The 17,409-nt window shown below is 35.3% G+C and overlaps 3 protein-coding genes and 1 pseudogene across 5 annotated transcripts; 3 read left to right on the top strand and 1 right to left on the bottom strand.

Moving 5' to 3' along the window:
* The first annotated feature begins 827 nt into the window (after nucleotides 1-827).
* Nucleotides 828-4,243, top strand: LOC107948600 (serine/threonine protein phosphatase 2A 57 kDa regulatory subunit B' beta isoform-like; annotated as a pseudogene).
* A 1,428-nt stretch (nucleotides 4,244-5,671) lies between these two features.
* On the top strand, nucleotides 5,672-12,479 carry LOC107949323 (uncharacterized). Its single transcript, XM_016884034.2, has 3 exons — nucleotides 5,672-6,162; nucleotides 11,648-11,716; nucleotides 12,233-12,479. Exons 1-3 carry the CDS (start codon nucleotides 5,908-5,910, stop codon nucleotides 12,281-12,283), a joined length of 375 nt encoding a protein of 124 aa, XP_016739523.1. The 5' UTR covers nucleotides 5,672-5,907; the 3' UTR covers nucleotides 12,284-12,479.
* Nucleotides 12,480-12,918: 439 nt separating this feature from the next.
* Nucleotides 12,919-14,659, top strand: LOC107949324 (transcription factor MYB27). Its single transcript, XM_016884035.2, has 4 exons — nucleotides 12,919-13,646; nucleotides 13,719-13,848; nucleotides 13,931-14,031; nucleotides 14,130-14,659. The coding sequence occupies exons 1-4, from the start codon at nucleotides 13,505-13,507 to the stop codon at nucleotides 14,447-14,449; spliced, it is 693 nt and encodes a 230-aa protein (XP_016739524.1). The 5' UTR covers nucleotides 12,919-13,504; the 3' UTR covers nucleotides 14,450-14,659.
* A 769-nt stretch (nucleotides 14,660-15,428) lies between these two features.
* Nucleotides 15,429-17,150, bottom strand: LOC121228139 (uncharacterized). Of its 3 annotated transcripts, XM_041111313.1 has the most exons (3): nucleotides 16,739-17,113; nucleotides 16,452-16,650; nucleotides 15,429-16,325 (listed from the first exon to the last, which is right to left on the bottom strand). In XM_041111313.1, the coding sequence occupies exons 1-3, from the start codon at nucleotides 16,931-16,933 to the stop codon at nucleotides 16,300-16,302; spliced, it is 420 nt and encodes a 139-aa protein (XP_040967247.1). In that variant the 5' UTR covers nucleotides 16,934-17,113; the 3' UTR covers nucleotides 15,429-16,299. The 3 variants fall into 3 exon arrangements, 2 of the variants coding, with proteins under 2 accessions (XP_040967247.1, XP_040967246.1); XR_005925609.1 differs by having other exon boundaries at nucleotides 15,429-16,655; nucleotides 16,739-17,150; XM_041111312.1 differs by having other exon boundaries at nucleotides 15,429-16,650; nucleotides 16,739-17,115.
* Between the last annotated feature and the right edge of the window lie 259 nt (nucleotides 17,151-17,409).

Genomic DNA, 17,409 nt, shown 5'->3' with positions numbered 1-17,409 from the left:
ATTTGTGCTCACCGTAACTATACTATTAATTAATAGGTACACTTACCTTTGTCGAATTTTTAGTTGGTTTACAACTGCATTAGTCACCTTTAGGAGTACCAAATGAACAAACTCATCACCTATCACCTCTCCTGGAAACGATATGAGAATTCCTCAAAAAAATCTTCGATTTAAGCACACCTGTTCATAAACCACATATGGGCCCCATGTGAAGGCCCTACAGTACCTCCACTTATGAAAACAAATGCTAGACACTGATTCTGTTTGACACGATTGACAACTTGCCCAATCGCCACCCTAGCAACCATGCCGAGACCTAGACCTGCCACAACAGACTAGTTTATGTAATCTCCCCAATCACCTAGAACACCAGGACATGTGGAGCTTGGGGATCATAACCCGCCATATATAACCAACGACAACTCACAAATTTGGGGACAGAATCTCTCTCTTTTCCCTTCCAACCTTGTGCCTTTCTTCTCCGTTTGCTCTTTTAACCACTAAAGACAAGGGCTCTTCGCCTCACATTAAACCAGATGGACCGCCGAAAACCAATGTAACCCTCTCTTGTTGAATCCTACCCTCAACATTTAGAAATGACGTTATACAATTAAACTAAACTAAATTCGTTTTTATAAAACAAAACCATTTTAATTTCTTTAACAAATTGTGATCCAAAATTCTGTGGGCCGCGCCTTCTGTACTAAGCCACGTGTATAAAAACAATGTCAAATAATAACAGAAAGTTTTTTTGGATAAGGGAAAATAAAATTCCTCCTCGTTAATCTACAAAATTAATTAATATTTTTGTTTCAGACAATTAAAAGAAAAGGTTTCCTTCCCTTAAATACCCTCCACTTTCGTCTCACACACTCTCTTTGTATTTTCTTTTTCTAATTTCCTTAAATTCGTTATGTCCGATTGATCGCCGGAACACTGCCGGTTGCTCAGCTGATAACAATCCGGCGATATGCCTTTTCAAGTGACTCGTTCCAAAATTTCGATTAATCAACGGTGACAATTTCCAATAAGAACAGATGGAAATCCTATTATTTTTCTAATCTAAAATCTTCCCTTCCTTGAGATCCATATTTGAAATTTGTTCCTTGGATGCAATTATACCATGCATGCCTGTCAATTGAGCATAAGAAATCCCTAGCTCGATTGCTCAACCTAATCTTTCTTAGGTTTTTCTTTATATTTTGGTTCAAAATGTTTAAGAAAATTATGAAAGGAGGGCATCGGAAGGCTTCCAAATCGGATTCGACAGAAAAATACGCGTTCGGTCCACCAGGTTCCCACAATCCCAGTTCGGTGGTCGTCAACCATGCTTTTCGGCCCGTGTTGAACGCACCAGAGCAGAATTCCAGCCCCAGCGTTCCTATAGCCCCGCCCCCGCTCTCGACGGCCGCTGTTGAACCTTTGCCGTTTTTACGAGACGTCCCCGTTGCGGAGAGAGAAAAGTCTATTCTTGCGAAAATTACAGATTTGTAGCTACCAATTAGATTTCACCGATATGTTAAAAACGGTCCGAGAAAAAGAGGTGAAGCGGCGAAAGTTGCTGGAACTCGTCGATTTTTTTCAATCCGGTTCAGGCAAAATCACGGAGGTGTGCCAGGAAGAAATGATTAAAATGGTCGCAATCAACATTTGCCGGTGCCTCCCTCCGGCGTCTCATGAAAACACGGGTCAAGAAGTCACGGATCCTGAAGAAGAGGAAACCCATCTGGACCCTTCGTGGCCGCATTTACAGCTTGTTTACGAGCTTTTTTTGAGATATGTCGTGTCTTCGGATACGGATACCATGGTTGCGAAGAGATTCATTGATCATTCTTTTGTTTTGAAGCTGATCGATTTGTTTGATTCAGAGGATCCCAGGGAAAGAGAGTATTTAAAAACGATTCTTCATAGGATTTACGGTAAATTCATGGTGCATCGTCCTTTTATTAGGAAGGCGATAAATAATATTTTCTATAGAATTATATATGAAACGGGGAGGTATAACGGGATCGGGGAGCTTTTGGAGATTCTAGGAAGCATTATTAATGGTTTTGCGTTGCCGATGAAAGAGGAACATAAGTTATTCCTTGCGAAAGCATTGATTCCTTTGCATAAGCCCAAACCCGTGGCTACGTATCATCATCAGTTGTCTTATTGCGTTACTCAGTTCGTTGAGAAGGATTATAAGCTGGCTGACACGGTGATTAGAGGGCTTTTGAAGTATTGGCCTGTGACTAATTGTCAGAAGGAAGTTCTCTTCCTTGGAGAACTTGAGGAAGTACTTGAAGCAACGCAATCTGCTGAATTCCAACGATGTATGGTTCCTCTTTTCAGGCAGATTGCACGTTGTCTTAATAACCCTCATTTTCAGGTAACTTTCCAAAGCTTTTTTTTTATTTTTCTTTCTTTTATAATTATGTCTTTATGAGTTCCCATATTTCCAATAATAAATTGTGAAGTTCAATTATTGGATTAACAAACATTATGATAGTAATTATTTTGATGACAAATTTTGTCAGCTACAACTGCTGGGTACTTTAATGTAATTTCCTGTGATTCTGAATGTTGAATTCTCATTCATGAAGCATAACCTTTGGCACTCTGGGAAGGTTCTGTATTTATGATTTGTTTCCGGAAAGTTGTATGGCGTTGCCAGTTTTGACCATTGTATTTGCATTTCAATGGTTTTTCTCCTTCAGCATCCATTGAAAGACTGTAGAGTGGCTCAGTGTCCAATTCTGTAAACTACTAGTTTCAGTTTTATTCTGTGGTTAGTTTATCTATGCTTGCTTGAATTGCTCGAGTCATAATTTTTGTGGTGATTGAGATCCGGTCAAAAAGAAGAATAATCAATTGTTTTTGCTTTATGTAATGTCTAAATCAATGGTTTTCTATTGTCCTTTTCTTTCTCCATGTATAATATTTTATTGCCCTGCAATGTGGCTTCTAGAATAAACTTATGATGATCAGGTAATTTTAGAGTTTATAGAAGTATATATGATGACCTAACCATCAAATTTGTGGTTGCAGGAAGCTCTTTCTGTTGTCTCCTATTACTTCTGTTCCATTCATTTCTTTGCATGGTTGCTTATTATGAAATTAAGTTCACCAAAATTGGAATAACAGTCTCTTCTTAACAAATGTTCAATTCAAGTACACTTATTGCCTGTAGATTCTGCACTTTATAGCTCGTCTTGATTATAATCTTCAGTGATTTATTCTTTCTATATCTTTTACGACTTTTCGTATTTCTTTAGTCTTTTAAATGGCATTTTACCAGTTGGGTTAAGTTGCCCACGTATGATAGATTATGTTTTGTAGAGGATAGAATGGAATTTAGGAGTTGTCGGAGGGAGCTGGTTGCTACAGAATTATTGGTTTCTATAAAACTTCCTAAGATCATTTTTTTTATGTTGTAGGTTTCGGAGAGAGCGCTCTTCTTCTGGAACAATGAGCACATTGTAGGCTTAATTGCTCAGAACCGGCATGTGGTATTACCACTCATCTTCGAGGCGTTAGAAAAGAATATTCTAGGACACTGGAATCAGGCGGTTCATGGATTGACCGTGAACGTGCGGAAGATGTTCATGGAAGTGGATGCAGAGTTGTTTGAAGAGTGTCGGAGACAATACGAAGAGAAAATGGCCAGAGCTAGAGAGGTGGAAGACCAACGAGAAATGACATGGAAAAGACTAGCAGATGTGGCGGCGGAAAGAAGGGGAGGGAATTTGGTCGCAGTCTAACTGATTAATCACAACCGGTATGTGCAGCATAAAAAAAAAGGATTGGATTTAAGCTAATGGCTCTGCTTCCGTTCCCTTCTCCATTTTGGTGGTATTCTACTATTCTTTCTTCAATCTTCTTCTTCTAGTTTTTTTTCTTTCCACATATTAATATTTTGTTGTGTCTAAATCTGATCATTGAATATACCTGCCCCGAGAAAATTAAATGTGTAATCTAAAATGCAACATGCTGCAGATTAAGCATGATCTGTAAATGTATGGAATTTGTGTAGTAAACATACTACAGATGAAGCATGATCTGTGAGGAACGACTTATATGTTGTTTTGCAATGTTACTTGGTTCTTCCAACACAAAAAGAAAAAAGATGTATAATATGTTTTAGTTTGTATTCATAATTCATAGTATTTATCGAAATATTTATTGTGTAAGACAAAGTAGGATAAAGTTGTTAGAAATTCAGGCAGATGGTAATGAAAAATGCCTCAGGTTTTGGTTGCTTTATTATTGCCTAATAGATAGGACTGACTGACAGGGATTCCCATTTTCGTTGTCTATCTGTTTGACAGTGCATTGTTAAGATGTAGGATAAATATTGTCCTTCACTAAAATAACACAAAATCTAATTATCAAGTCAACATAAATATACATTATGTTTTATGGTATTAATTTTCTCTCTTTTTTTTTTTAAAGTTGTATAATATTATTTATTTTTGTGTTTTTATAACATTATCTTTTTCTTTTATTTTTTATTTTTATAAATAGCATAAGTTTTGAGTTAATTTTTTTTTGTGTGTGTGTAATTTAAATAGTGAAGTGTTAAAATCAACATTAAAAATGGTTTAAAAAGTAATTTCAATATTGTTTATGATTTATGATATTATCTAATCTTTCCATTTAAATAGTGAGAAGTGTTAAAATCAACATTAAAAATGGTTTAAAAAGTAATTTCAATATTGTTTATGATTTATGATAGTATCTGATCTTTCCATTTATATTATCTATAATATAAACAACTGATTTCAAACATTCTTCAAACTTAGCTTTTAGACTTTAAACTTATTTATTAGGTTTGTTATAACCAATCCTTTAGTTACTATAACAAGCAAACAAACAACAAGAGTTAGTGCTTTAACTATCAATCCTTTACTTACAATGATATCCAAAAATTGAAAACCAAGCAAGTGAGTTTAATGTTGGTGCATGTTTTAATGTTTTAAATTTGATGATTGGAGGAAGGAGGAATGATGCATGCTCCAGAATCCCATATAGCCAAATGTCCAAACAATTGAAAATTAAACTCAAACTCTTTTGCACAATATTTTGATCTCTAGAGGGTAAATTGAAGAGTAATGAAAATCAAGCTTAAAAAAAAAGTCCTTAAATTAGGAAGAGCTCTTGTTTTAAGCATTGTAAAAGAGTTTCTTCCTCTCAAAATTTAATTGGTTGGTTACATTGTCTTAGCAAAATGGTCCTTCAAAATTTATTTGACTATTTAGTTCTAAAATTTATTATCTGGCCAAGTCAAGAAACTCTAACTCGAATTCTTGTTGACCTTTTACTTTCAATATTTTCTTTATTATTTGAAGACTGATTTATGGAAACAAGTTTCCTTCTGCACATACTCAACACCCTATTTTTGGTTTTGAATTCGTTTTATTCTTTTGAAGTTGAAATTGGCTCCAGGGTTTCGCATCAGTAAGGCTATTTGAAAAATTCATCAAGCGATAAATTGGTTTGCCATTTCTGGTTCATTTTGATATCAACATTTAGCATCCTTGAGCCAAGTTTCATCCAGTGATGTTGAATCAGTCTTAGGGATAGCCTTCTATCTAGAAAGTTAAAGAATTTTGCATGGAGTGCATGTCACAATGCCATGGCTACTAAAAAAAACTTGGCAAGACATAGAGATCACTAGTGTCCAAAAACAGTGGAGGATAAGTCTATAATTTTCTTCCATATGGTTGGATTATGCCTAAGCATTGTTGAATAAAAACATGGTTTTCAAAATCGATACAACTTCAAAACTATGGTTGGATAAATCTTGCTGAATAAAATGCTATCCACATTTTAGAGGACTTGCTCTATTTTCCATACTACATCTTGTTTTGAGTTTAGGAGTTGAGCCGAATCCAAACCCAAAGTTCTGTTTGGATTTCATCAGACATGCCGAAGAAAGGAGGAGCTTCCTTGCGAAAGGATGCTCCATGGAGGGCCTCTACTGCAAAATCCATCCCTAGAATCCACCACTCCCTTCTTCTGCGTCTTCCCATAACCCCTCTTTCCAATTACGCCCTCGCCGTCATGAACCACCCTGACCCTATCGGAACTGGATTAGTCACTGACGCTATTGTCGAAGCCGCCGGACCCGAATGCATTGTTCCTGGCCACATTACTCCTATTATATTACTTGGTCTTAAGGTATTTCCTTTCTTTGGATGAAACTGTGACTGTTTTTCTAATGAATGCTCTGTTCAATTGCTCCCATTAAAATGATAATTCAATACCCAAATCTAACTATTGGCTTATATTCTGAATATTGTTCAATGTCTTATTTATTCTCCTAATCATATAAGTCCAAACAGTTAGTAGCTTAAGTATAATTACAAGTGAATCCTTTTCCTGGATTATTGAATGTGAAATTCTTGCCCAAGTGGACTTCTAAGAATGGATTTATCAAGGGTTTATGGAGATTTTACTATGGAGTGTGTTCGACCCTTTGAAGTGGTTTCTTGAACATTGGCTGTTGTATTTAGTTTTAGCAAAAGATACTTTTGTCATGTTCTGTTAGAATTAAGTGAACCGAATTTTTATTTAAATAAAATAAGATGGAAAATAAAATAAAAGTAAAATCCATATAGAACTAGACTTCTTTTATCTTATTTTAGAATAAGGTTTTTTAAACTTTATTAAACTCCATCTATTTTATATTGATTAGGATAATGTGTTTTAATCCTACTAGAATATGGCTTTACAAGCCTATAAATAGACATAGTCTAATTTTTTGACATAGTGAATTTTCTTATCCTCTGCTAGTGGTTTTTTTTCCGAGAGGGTTTCCACATAAAATTTGTGTGTTCTTTATTTTTTTATTTTTTTTATTTTTCATAAATTGGTATCAGAGCTTCCGGGTTGTTCATCTCAATCACAGTAATGGCGTCTTTGAAGTATGAAATTCCGCTATTGGATCGCAACACCAGATTTGCATTGTGGCAGATTAAGATGCAAGCAGTTCTTACGCAGATGGATCTGGAGAATGCCCTGCTAGGGATAGATAAGATGCCTTCGACATTAACAGATGAAGAGAAGAAGCGTAGGGATCGAAAAACATTAAAACAATTACATCTGTATTTGTCCAACAAAATTTTGCAGGATGTGATGAAAGAGAAGACTGTCGCTGCAATATGGAAGAGGCTAGAACAAATATGTAAGTCGAAAACTCTAACAAGCAAGTTGCATATGAAGCAGCGTCTTTATGCTCATCGTTTGGAGAAAGGTGCGTCTGTACACGAACACTTAACAGTGTTTAAAGAAATTCTCTCAAACTTGGAGGCCATGGAGGTTCAATATGATAAGAAAGATCTAGGGTTGATTCTACTTTATTCGTTGCCCCCGTCTTATTCAACCTTTAGAGACACAATTTTATATAGCCGCGAGTCTCTCATAGTTGATGAGGTTTATGATTCTTTAACCTCGTATGATAAGATGAAACATCTTGTGGTTAAACCCGACTCTCAAGGAGTGGGTCTCATTATTCATGGGAGACAAGATCGGAATGCTGATGATGATCGTGGTAGAACATAGGAACGGAATCCTCGTAGTAAATCTAAGGGTAGATCGAAGTCTTCAAACAGAGGTAAAACTTGTAACTTCTGCAAGAAGAAAGGGCACATTAAATCTGAGTGCTATAAGCTACAAAATAAGATTAAAAGGGAGGCTGCGAATAAAAAACAACCAGAAAATTCTGGTGAAGCTGATGTTGTAGAAGACTACAGCGATGGTGAACTTCTAGTCGTTTCTGTCAATGATTCTAAAGTAAGCGATGAGTGGATACTTGATTTAGGCTGCACCTTCCACATGAGTCCCAATCGAGATTGGTTTACAACTTTTGAAACAATGTCTAAAGGTGTTGTTTTGATGGGAAATAATGCTTCGTGTAAAATCACAGGTGTTGGAACAATTAAAGTTAAAATGTTTGATGGAGTTGTCAGAACACTTAGTGACATACGGCATATTCCAGAATTGAAAAGAAATTTAATTTCGTTGAGTACTCTTGATTCAAAAGGGTACAGATACACAGCTGAAAGTAGGGTTTTAAAGATTTCTAAAGGGTCCCTTGTTATGATGAAAGAGCAGAGAAAGATTGCCAAGTTATATGTTTTGCAGGGTTCTACTGTTACTAGTGATGCAGCTGTTGTTTCCTCTTCCTTATTAGATGATGATATTACTAAACTTTGGCATATGCGCCTAGGGCATATGAGTGAGAATGGCATGGCAGAATTGAGCAAAAGAGGACTTTTTGATGGGCAAGGAATTTGCAAACTGAATTTCTGTGAGCACTGTGTTTTTGGGAAGCAAAAGAGAGTTCGATTCACTAGAGGAATTCATAACACGAAGGGAACGTTGGAGTATATTCATTCTGATCTGTGGGGGCCATCCAGAGTGCCTTCGAGAGGTGGAGCTAATTATATGCTAACCTTTATTGATGATTTTTCTAGAAAAGTTTAGGCATTCTTCCCGAAGTAGAAAAGAGATGTGTTTTCCGCATTTAAGTCTTGGAAAATTATTATTGAAAAATAGACGGGAAAACAGATAAAATGCCTCCGCACAGACAATGGCTTAGAGTTCTGTTCTGATGAGTTTAATAGATTGTGCAAGTTAGAAGGGATCATAAGACACTTGACAGTTCGTCATACTCCACAGTAAAACGGCGTTGCAGAACGAATGAACAGAACGATTATGGAGAAGGTTTAATGTATGTTGTCAAATGCCAACTTACCGAAGTCATTTTGGGCAGAAGCAGCCTCTACTGCATGTTTTTTTATCAACCGATCTCCATCCGTTGCCATTGAGAAAAAGATTCCACAAGAGGTATGGTCTGGTAATCTTGCTAATTATTCTGATTTAAAGATTTTTGGATGTCCTGCATATACTCATATTTATAATGGAAAATTGGAACCGAGATCCATTAAATGCATTTTTCTTGGTTATAAAGCTGGTGTAAAAGGGTATAAGTTATGGTGTCCTGAAAATAGAAAAGTTGTGATTAGCAGAGATGTTGTTTTTGATGAAACTGCTATGCTACCTAACTTATCTCTTAAAGACTCTTCCAATAAAGAAAATCAAAAGCATGTGGAGCATCAGATTAATACAGAGTCAACTCCTCAAGTCAGAACAAAAATTGATAATAGAGTTGCTTCTTCACCAGAATACTCTATTGCTAAAAACAGAACTAGAAGAGAAATTAAACCTCCAAAGAAGTATGCCGAGGCTGATCTAGTTGCTTATGCTTTAAATGTGGATGAAGATATAGATGCAAATCAAGAGCCATCTAATTATTCTGAGGCGGTTAGCTGTGAAGACTCAGAAAAGTGGATGTTTGCTATGCAAGAAGAGATGGAATCACTCCACAAAAACAGAACATAGGACTTTGTGAAACTTCCTAAAGGTAAAAAGGTTGTTCGTTGTAAATGGGTGTTTAAGAAGAAAGAAGGGACTCCAGGAGTTGAAGAACCCAGATATAAAGCAAGGCTTGTTGCAAAGGGTTACAGTCAAATTCCAAAAGTGGACTTCACAGATGTGTTCTCTCCAGTTGTTAAGCATAGCTCAATTCGAGCTTTGCTTGGTATTGTGGCCATGCATGATTTGGAGCTTGAGCAGTTAGATGTAAAAACTGCATTTCTGCATGGAGAACTTGAGGAGTATATTTAAATACAACAACCAGAGGGTTTTATAGTCTCAGAAAAAGAGGACTATGTTTGCTTGCTGAGAAAGTCCCTTTACGGTTTGAAACGGTCACCAAGACAGTGGTACAAGAGGTTTGATTCCTTTATGACTTCTCATGATTTCAAAAGAAGTAGTTTAGACAGTTGTGTTTACTTTAAGAAAAACAGTGATGTTGCTTTTGTGTATCTACTTCTTTATGTTGATAACATGTTGATAGCAGCAAAAGATAAATGAGAGACAAGAAAGGTCAAAACCCAACTAAGTGAAGAATTTGAGATGAAAGATTTAGGATCAGCAAAGAAGATACTTGGTATGGAGATTCTCAGAGATAGAAAAGCAAGTAAATTATACCTAAGTCAGAAGGGGTACATTGAGAAAGTTCTTTGCAGGTTCAATATGCAGAGTGCTAAGCCTGTTAGTACTCCTTTAGCAGCCCATTTCAGACTTTCATCGGCTTTGTCTCCACAATCAGATGATGAGATTGAGTACATGTCACATGTTTCATACTCTAGTGCAGTGGGATCTCTCATGTATGCTATGATTTGTTCACGCCCAAATTTATCATATGCAGTCAGTGCAGTTAGCAGATACATGGCAAATCCCGGTAAAAAATATTGGAAAGCAGTTTCAGTGGATTTTAAGATACTTACGAGGCACTACTGATGTTTGCTTACAGTTTGGAAGAACTAAAGATGAAGTCATAAGGTATGTTGATGCTGATTTTGCTGGAGACCTTGATAGAAGAAGATCTCTCACAAGTTACGCCTTTACAATCGGAGGTTGTGCAATTAGTTGGAAAGCCACTTTGCAAACTACAGTCGCTTTGTCTACCACTGAAGCTGAGTACATGACGATTACTGAGGCCTGTAAAGAAGCTATTTGGTTGAAGGGACTATTTAGTGAACTCAATGAAGACCTTCAAATCAGTACAGTATTTTTTGACAGTCAGAGTGCCATCTTCCTTACAAAAGATCAAATGTTTCATGAGAGAACAAAACATATTGATGTTTGGTATCATTTTGTTCGTGATATTATTGCTCGTGGTGATATTGTTGTGAGCAAAATTAGTAATCAGGAAAATCCTGCAGATATGATGACTAAGTCACTTCCTATAACCAAGTTTGAGCATTGCTTAGACTTGGTTGGTATTCATTGTTGAAGTTAAACCCTTAAGGGGTTTTATGGAAGAGGTTGAGAACTTGTTCATTAAAAGTTCGCGATGAAGAACTTGTTCATTAAGAATTTGTGTCAAGGTGGAGATTGTTAGAATTAAGTGACCCGAATTCTTATTTAAATAAAATAAGATAGAAAATAAAATAAAAGTAAAATCCATATAGAACTAGACTTCTTTTATTTTATTTTAGAATAAGGTTTTTTAAACCTTATTAAACTTCATCTATTTTATATTGATTAGGATAAGGTGTTTCAATCCTACTAGAATATGGCTTTATAAGCCTATAAATAGACATAGTCTATTCCTCTTGTATTAATTCATATTTTGATATAGTGAATTTTCTTCTCCTCTGCCCGTGGTTTTTTTCCTGAAAGGGTTTCCACGTAAAATTTGTGTATTCTTTATTTTTTTTATTTTTTTTTATTTTTCACATGTTCTTATGCTGTGTTTGCCAACCTTTGTTGCACGATCGTTTATCCTCATCCTAATTAACTTTGGGCTATAAAGTGACTACCCCTCCTTTGTTCTCAGAAATATCTATTTTTCCCATGCAACCATTTGATTAGATTTTTTATATTTAACTTTCATGTGTTGTACATGCTTTGGGAAGGGTATAACAACTTACAAATTCAATCTTCTTTGATGTAGTACTCTAGAGTATTATCCATTTTCATAAAAGTTTTCGTCTTCATTTTCTTATCTTTTGGGTGTAAGCCTTGCTTGGTATACACATATTTTTGGAGCCATATTGACTGGTGTACTCATTCTTCTTTTCTTTATTGCTAGGTGTGGCCAATTGAAGTTAACATGAAATTTTTGGAACCAGTTGGTAAAGAACTAAAGTTACTTGGAAAGGTAAAATCCGTAGTTTTACATGCTGTCCCTCTCACAAGAACACCCTCGCTTGCATTCTGAATAAGGAAATTTTAATTTTAATGACTTAGTTTTAGTGTAAATTTGTCATATTCATTTGAAGCTAATCAACATCATTGAGAAAAGCTTTCGGGTGTTGAGATAAAGTAGTTTGTGATGAAGCAAATACCTATTGCTGTGTTTAGAAAACGTTGTATGTGGCCTAGAGGCCTTACATGTTTTAATAGGGTGGGTCAGGGGCCCATATTTTGTTGGAAGAAATGGACATGGTTTTGTTATATGCATGGCTTAGGTCGTTTTTCCTTTTCTTTTACTCTTTTTATTGTGAGTTCTCTCCCTACTGGAAATAAGCAAAAAGAGCCTTTCGAAATATGGTCTGGTTTCCATACTTATTGTTTGGTGAAGTAATTTATTTGAGCCCCAGCTCTTGTTACTGTTACATAAGTGCTTGCCGATGTAAAATCTGTGAATCATAACAACTTTTGATTCGTAATGTAGTTCATGGATGATGCTGTCAACCTCATGAACAAGTCATTCATAGATCGCTAACGGTTAGGCTTTTCAAACTACTGGAAGAAGAGACAGAAGCAAATATGGGTTGCAGAGTATAGTGGATTGTTGTTGCAATGAAGAGTTGCATCATAAGGACCAGCTGAGTGATTGTAAATAGGATGCTTATACTATTCTTTGTATTTTACCCCCACTTTTCTCACTAAATAGAGGTGAAACAGTTAGGTCAGGAGAGATACTAACAAAAAGAGGCTTATATATATAAAGAACTTTTTCATCCTTAGATACTGTAACATTTGTCTATGAGTTTGGTTCATCAATTTGAATAAATATGGTCTCATTTTTAGCTTGATTCCATTGACGTGTAATCTATGCTGTGTTTGCAGTTTTATCCTTAGTAAAATGATAAGCCCTTAAAGTAATTTTTATTGCAAGATTTATGATTCGGATAGTGGCACTGCAGGTTGGCCACCGTCCTAAATGGGGTTAGCTGAGAAGCATAGGTGCCAAGCCTATGCCGTCGCTACTATTCAATCTATCATAAGATGTGTGCATTTTTTTTTTAAAGTATATCTTGTTCAAGCAAACATCCATCCCAATATTCTTTGCTTCATTCATGGAACTGCTTCATTAGTCATCTCCAATAAAGGCCTTATCACTAAGATTAGGCGGCTAAGATGGGGTCTTAGCCTTTTAGAAGAATCGCATTTTCTTGGATTTGGAGGGCGACATATCTTATTTATGATGATTCGACTGTTAAATACCATCATTTAAAGGTGACTATATGAATCAACTTACTTAAATCTCGGGTTTAGGATTTAAAGTTTTTTTTATTGTATTTAGATATTACCTATAACCTAATACCATCCGTATCCTTTAATCTTTCTCTTTATTGATCATCTTACGTTTCTGATATAATAAAATATTGCACTTCTGACCTTCAGATTACCAGTTATTGTTGAAGCATAGAATGACATCTGCATATACCGACAGAAATGATGATGATCTTCATTCATTTAAAGAAAAAAAATTAGGGAAAAAAATCCTATTGGAAAGACCTAATTGAAAAGCTTATTAGGATGAAATCATGTAAGCCAATTGTGGAGTTCCCACAAAAGGTAGTGTTCTCCAGCTATGGTGCCATGAAAGATTTTCTGGTCACCCTTTCTTTTCCATTTTTTAGCCATACTTTTTGCCACATCAGTAGTTCCTCATATAAGAACACTTGAAACGCCCCCTACTCATCTGTCATCTGTAACAATGGCTAACGAAACAACTACAGCAGCCATGCAAGGAGAAAATTTGCGTAAAGGGCCTTGGCACGAGGAAGAAGATGAGCGATTAATAAGCTTTGTGAAGCTTTTGGGAAGCCAGAGATGGGATTATGTTGCTCAAACTTCCGGTACTCGTGATGATTCCTTCTTTTTCTTGTACGAAAAGCTTTCTTTTTCTTAATAAAGTTGTTTGATTTCAGGCCTAAAGAGAAGTGGCAAGAGTTGCAGGTTAAGGTGGGTGAACTATCTGCGTCCTAATCTAAAGCATGGCAGTATCAGTGCTGAAGAGGAGATGATCATCCTAAAACTTCATCAGAAATGGGGAAACAAGTGAGATTCTTTCATCTTCTTCAACTTTCTTTTTTATCAGTTGTGCTATTCCTTTTCCTCCTTTAAACATACTTTTCCGCAGATGGTCGATGATTGCGCGAATGTTGCCGGGACGAACCGATAATGAGATAAAGAACTACTGGAGAACTCATTTAAGAAAGAAAGCAGTAATTCAAGACCAAGGTGCACTTCGATTCCCCTTTTAGCTGATTGATATGTATTTATCTCTCGTATTTACCTCTGCAATTACTTCCGAGTTCTAACAGCTTGGCTTTCAACAGGAAATTTTCTATTCATACAAGAAGATGATAACAGTCCCAATTCCAAAACTTACAATGGTGAAAGCTACAATCCTTTTGTGGATATTTCAGATACTCAAAACAGTTGTTATGCTGCTGCTCCAGTGTCAGATTTTGGAACTTCTCCGTACGAAACCAGGTTATCAGATTGGATACCAGAGTTTCAAAGTGATCAAAGTGAAATTAAATCTCAGCTAGACTCTACTACTACTACTACACATTCATGCAACTTTTATCCTGCATTGTTTTATGAGGAGAATGACGTATGGGGATATTCAGGCTCCCTCTGGAACATGGATTAATATGTCACTGTTCAAATGTCTATATTCATTGGCTTAGAACTGAACACAAATTGCAGAATATATACATATTAATCAATGTGTACCCATTAATGCATTACCTGTAAATCTACTTGTTTATATACATATACATTGCTCTTAAAGATTGAATTCATCATTACTTTTGTACTGTAAGATCCAGTATTTACCTTATTGAGGCTGAAGCAATGGTATGGTACTCTATATAAAAGTGATGCTATTTCAATTCACTAAATAAATCACAAATAGTCTATTACTTACGGAGTTCTTGATTTAATGACAAGATTGAGTTCTTACGAATTTTGAAATTTCAATCTTGTGCGAGTTAATTAATTTAAATTAATTTGTCAAATTAATTATTCGATTCACTTAAATTAATTTGTCAAATTAATTATTCGATTCACTGCTTATAATGATTGATTTTAATAATAACTTATTTGAGGAATTATGTGATACGGTGTAACAGAGAAACACCCATTTCTATTTCTTCCTTTTATCTTTATATTTGTGATCTCTCTATCAGTGACATCACTAAAATGACAGCTCCTTAAGTTAATAAAGCTTGCAATGTTATATGCTATAACGTAGCTTCATTGGATACGAAGTCGGACAAGTGTATTAATAATAAATAAATAAATACAATCTTATCCATTTCTGCAACTAATAAGGCTGTGGGGGTGGGAAATTAGACCAAACACCCCTTATAAACAAATGTAGTACCTTGAAATCGGAATGATAGAACTGCATCATCTTTTGTGTATTATTCAAATTCGAGAATAATTGTCAGATATGATATATGTTTCACATAAGTATACTTATTATTTTCAAAAAACTTTTTCATACAATTTGAACATCATATCTAATATTTAAATTCGAATTAAATTAAATACGAATATTAAAAAATCTGACTAACATAATAATTATCAAATATAAGCCTTGGACTTGGTGATTGGAAAGTGGATGTAAAGCATTTTAGTGGCAAATGAGTGGCTTAGAACTGAATACAAATTGCAGAATATCAACATCATCATCTTGTATCCAGAAACTAGTTTCTAATTTGATGCCCTGAGACAGAAGATGATAATTAAAAGTAGTTTGGTTTTAGTGTAAAATTATAGTTGATTTCATTCAATCTTGTATACCTACCTTCTCAAGGGATGAGAGCACTCTTTAGTTGATAAGCATATGCAATTAAAGAAATAGCTAATCTAATCTTTAATTCGAGCTTTTTTTTAAAAAAAAAAAATTGCTTTTAAATATTCATATAAATCAATATATATATATCCGAAATGGAGTTGAAAAGGGTGAGAAAAGTGAAATTTATTCCAAAATGGTGGAGACAAATTCTGTGTTAGCATGTGTGGATATTCTCAAAATAAAAAACATTATCATGTGTGAAGTATACAAGAGTTCGATGTAATGGTCTGGAAATTCAGGGTCATCCCCTTCTTCAACTTGCTTCACACTTTTTATCCTAATTAAAGCCTAACATTTTTTATTAAAAAAGGATTTATATGAAAATGCTGGATTAGTTCTAAAATGATTTGTTCAACAAAAATAAAATATAATTAATAAAGAGCAGTGTTTGAGTAAAGAGTTCAGGGACTGTTAGTTTGTTAACAGTCTGTTATTGAGTCAGGTAAACAAATGGTTAGTAGCAGTTATTCATTTCATCTCTGTAATTGGTAAAGTAGATAAGAATACTAAGCAGATTTCTAAGTATAATCATTTTTTCAATTGTTCTTTATTACTATTTCTTACATGGTATCAGTCGCTTGGCTTTATGGGACCTCTCTTCTCCGTTGAATCCATGGCAAACTCCAACGAATCTACTTTCACTGGTTCTTTTTCTGGATCTCGTCTGATTCAATCATTTCCTCGTCACGATACAATAAAGTTAGATGATGGTATTTTTTGCAATGGCAACAGCATGTAAGATTGATCGTAGAAGGCTATGAATTGCAAGGGTTCCTCGAAGGTACTTTACCTGTTCCGGCTCGTTTTGTGACCTCTCCTGATGGAGCCTTGACTCCAAATCCTGATGCTTCATACTTCATCCAACAAGATAAATTACTTCTCTTGTGGTTACTTTCTACAATTAGTGCATCATCGTTATTGTCATATTTTATATATGCCAAAACAGCTTGTGATATATGGAGCACTGCTAATCGCTGCTGTGACTGGGGCTAAACTGTCCAGAATCAAGTATGATCTTCATTCAATCAAGAAAGGTGCATTAATCGTCAAAGAGTACATTGCCAAAATACAAAATACCCGTGCTCTGCAGGAGGCGTCCGGATCTGTTGTCTCTGAGGCTAAAAAGTCGAAGTCATTCTCGCTGGACTTCCATTGGAGTTTGATGCCGTGTTGACGTTGGCATCTTTTTCTTTTGATCCACTCCCATTCCAAAAGATTGTTAAGGTCCTGAGTTTGAAAATCGACAGATTCGTGCAGTGCATGTTGCACCATTTCATGCCAATTGTTACATGTTTGCTTTAAGGAGCGTTAGTTCATTGTTTTGAAATTCAATAAACTTTTTGGTAGTCAAAGCATATCCCTATTCTAAAGGGAATTGTTTTTTAGTTTTGCTAATGTTTAGGAAGTAGTTACTATCTAAATTTAGCTTGTATTTCAGCTATTTAAAGAGCTGAATATTGCATAAAGTTGTGTACTTATTCCTGCAATCTTTTCTCTCTAGAAAAATTAAAACTTTATTATCTCTAATAATTCTATTCTCCCTCATCTTATTTGTTTAAACCCTCAATTGGTATCAGAGCTATTTTTTTCTTAAGGGATCTGTGAGTGTAATGGAGATTGAAACCAGTTTTTCTCAAATATCCCCTCCTATATTTGATGGTGAGAATTATCAACTTTGGGTAGTGAGAATGGAGACTTACCTTGAAGCTTTGGATTTTTGGGAGGCCGTGCAAGAGGATTATGAAGTT

Source organism: Gossypium hirsutum, chromosome A04, assembly GCF_007990345.1.
Source record: "Gossypium hirsutum isolate 1008001.06 chromosome A04, Gossypium_hirsutum_v2.1, whole genome shotgun sequence".
NCBI classification, from domain to species: domain Eukaryota; kingdom Viridiplantae; phylum Streptophyta; class Magnoliopsida; order Malvales; family Malvaceae; genus Gossypium; species Gossypium hirsutum.
This window is presented reverse-complemented; position numbering and strand designations above follow the sequence as displayed.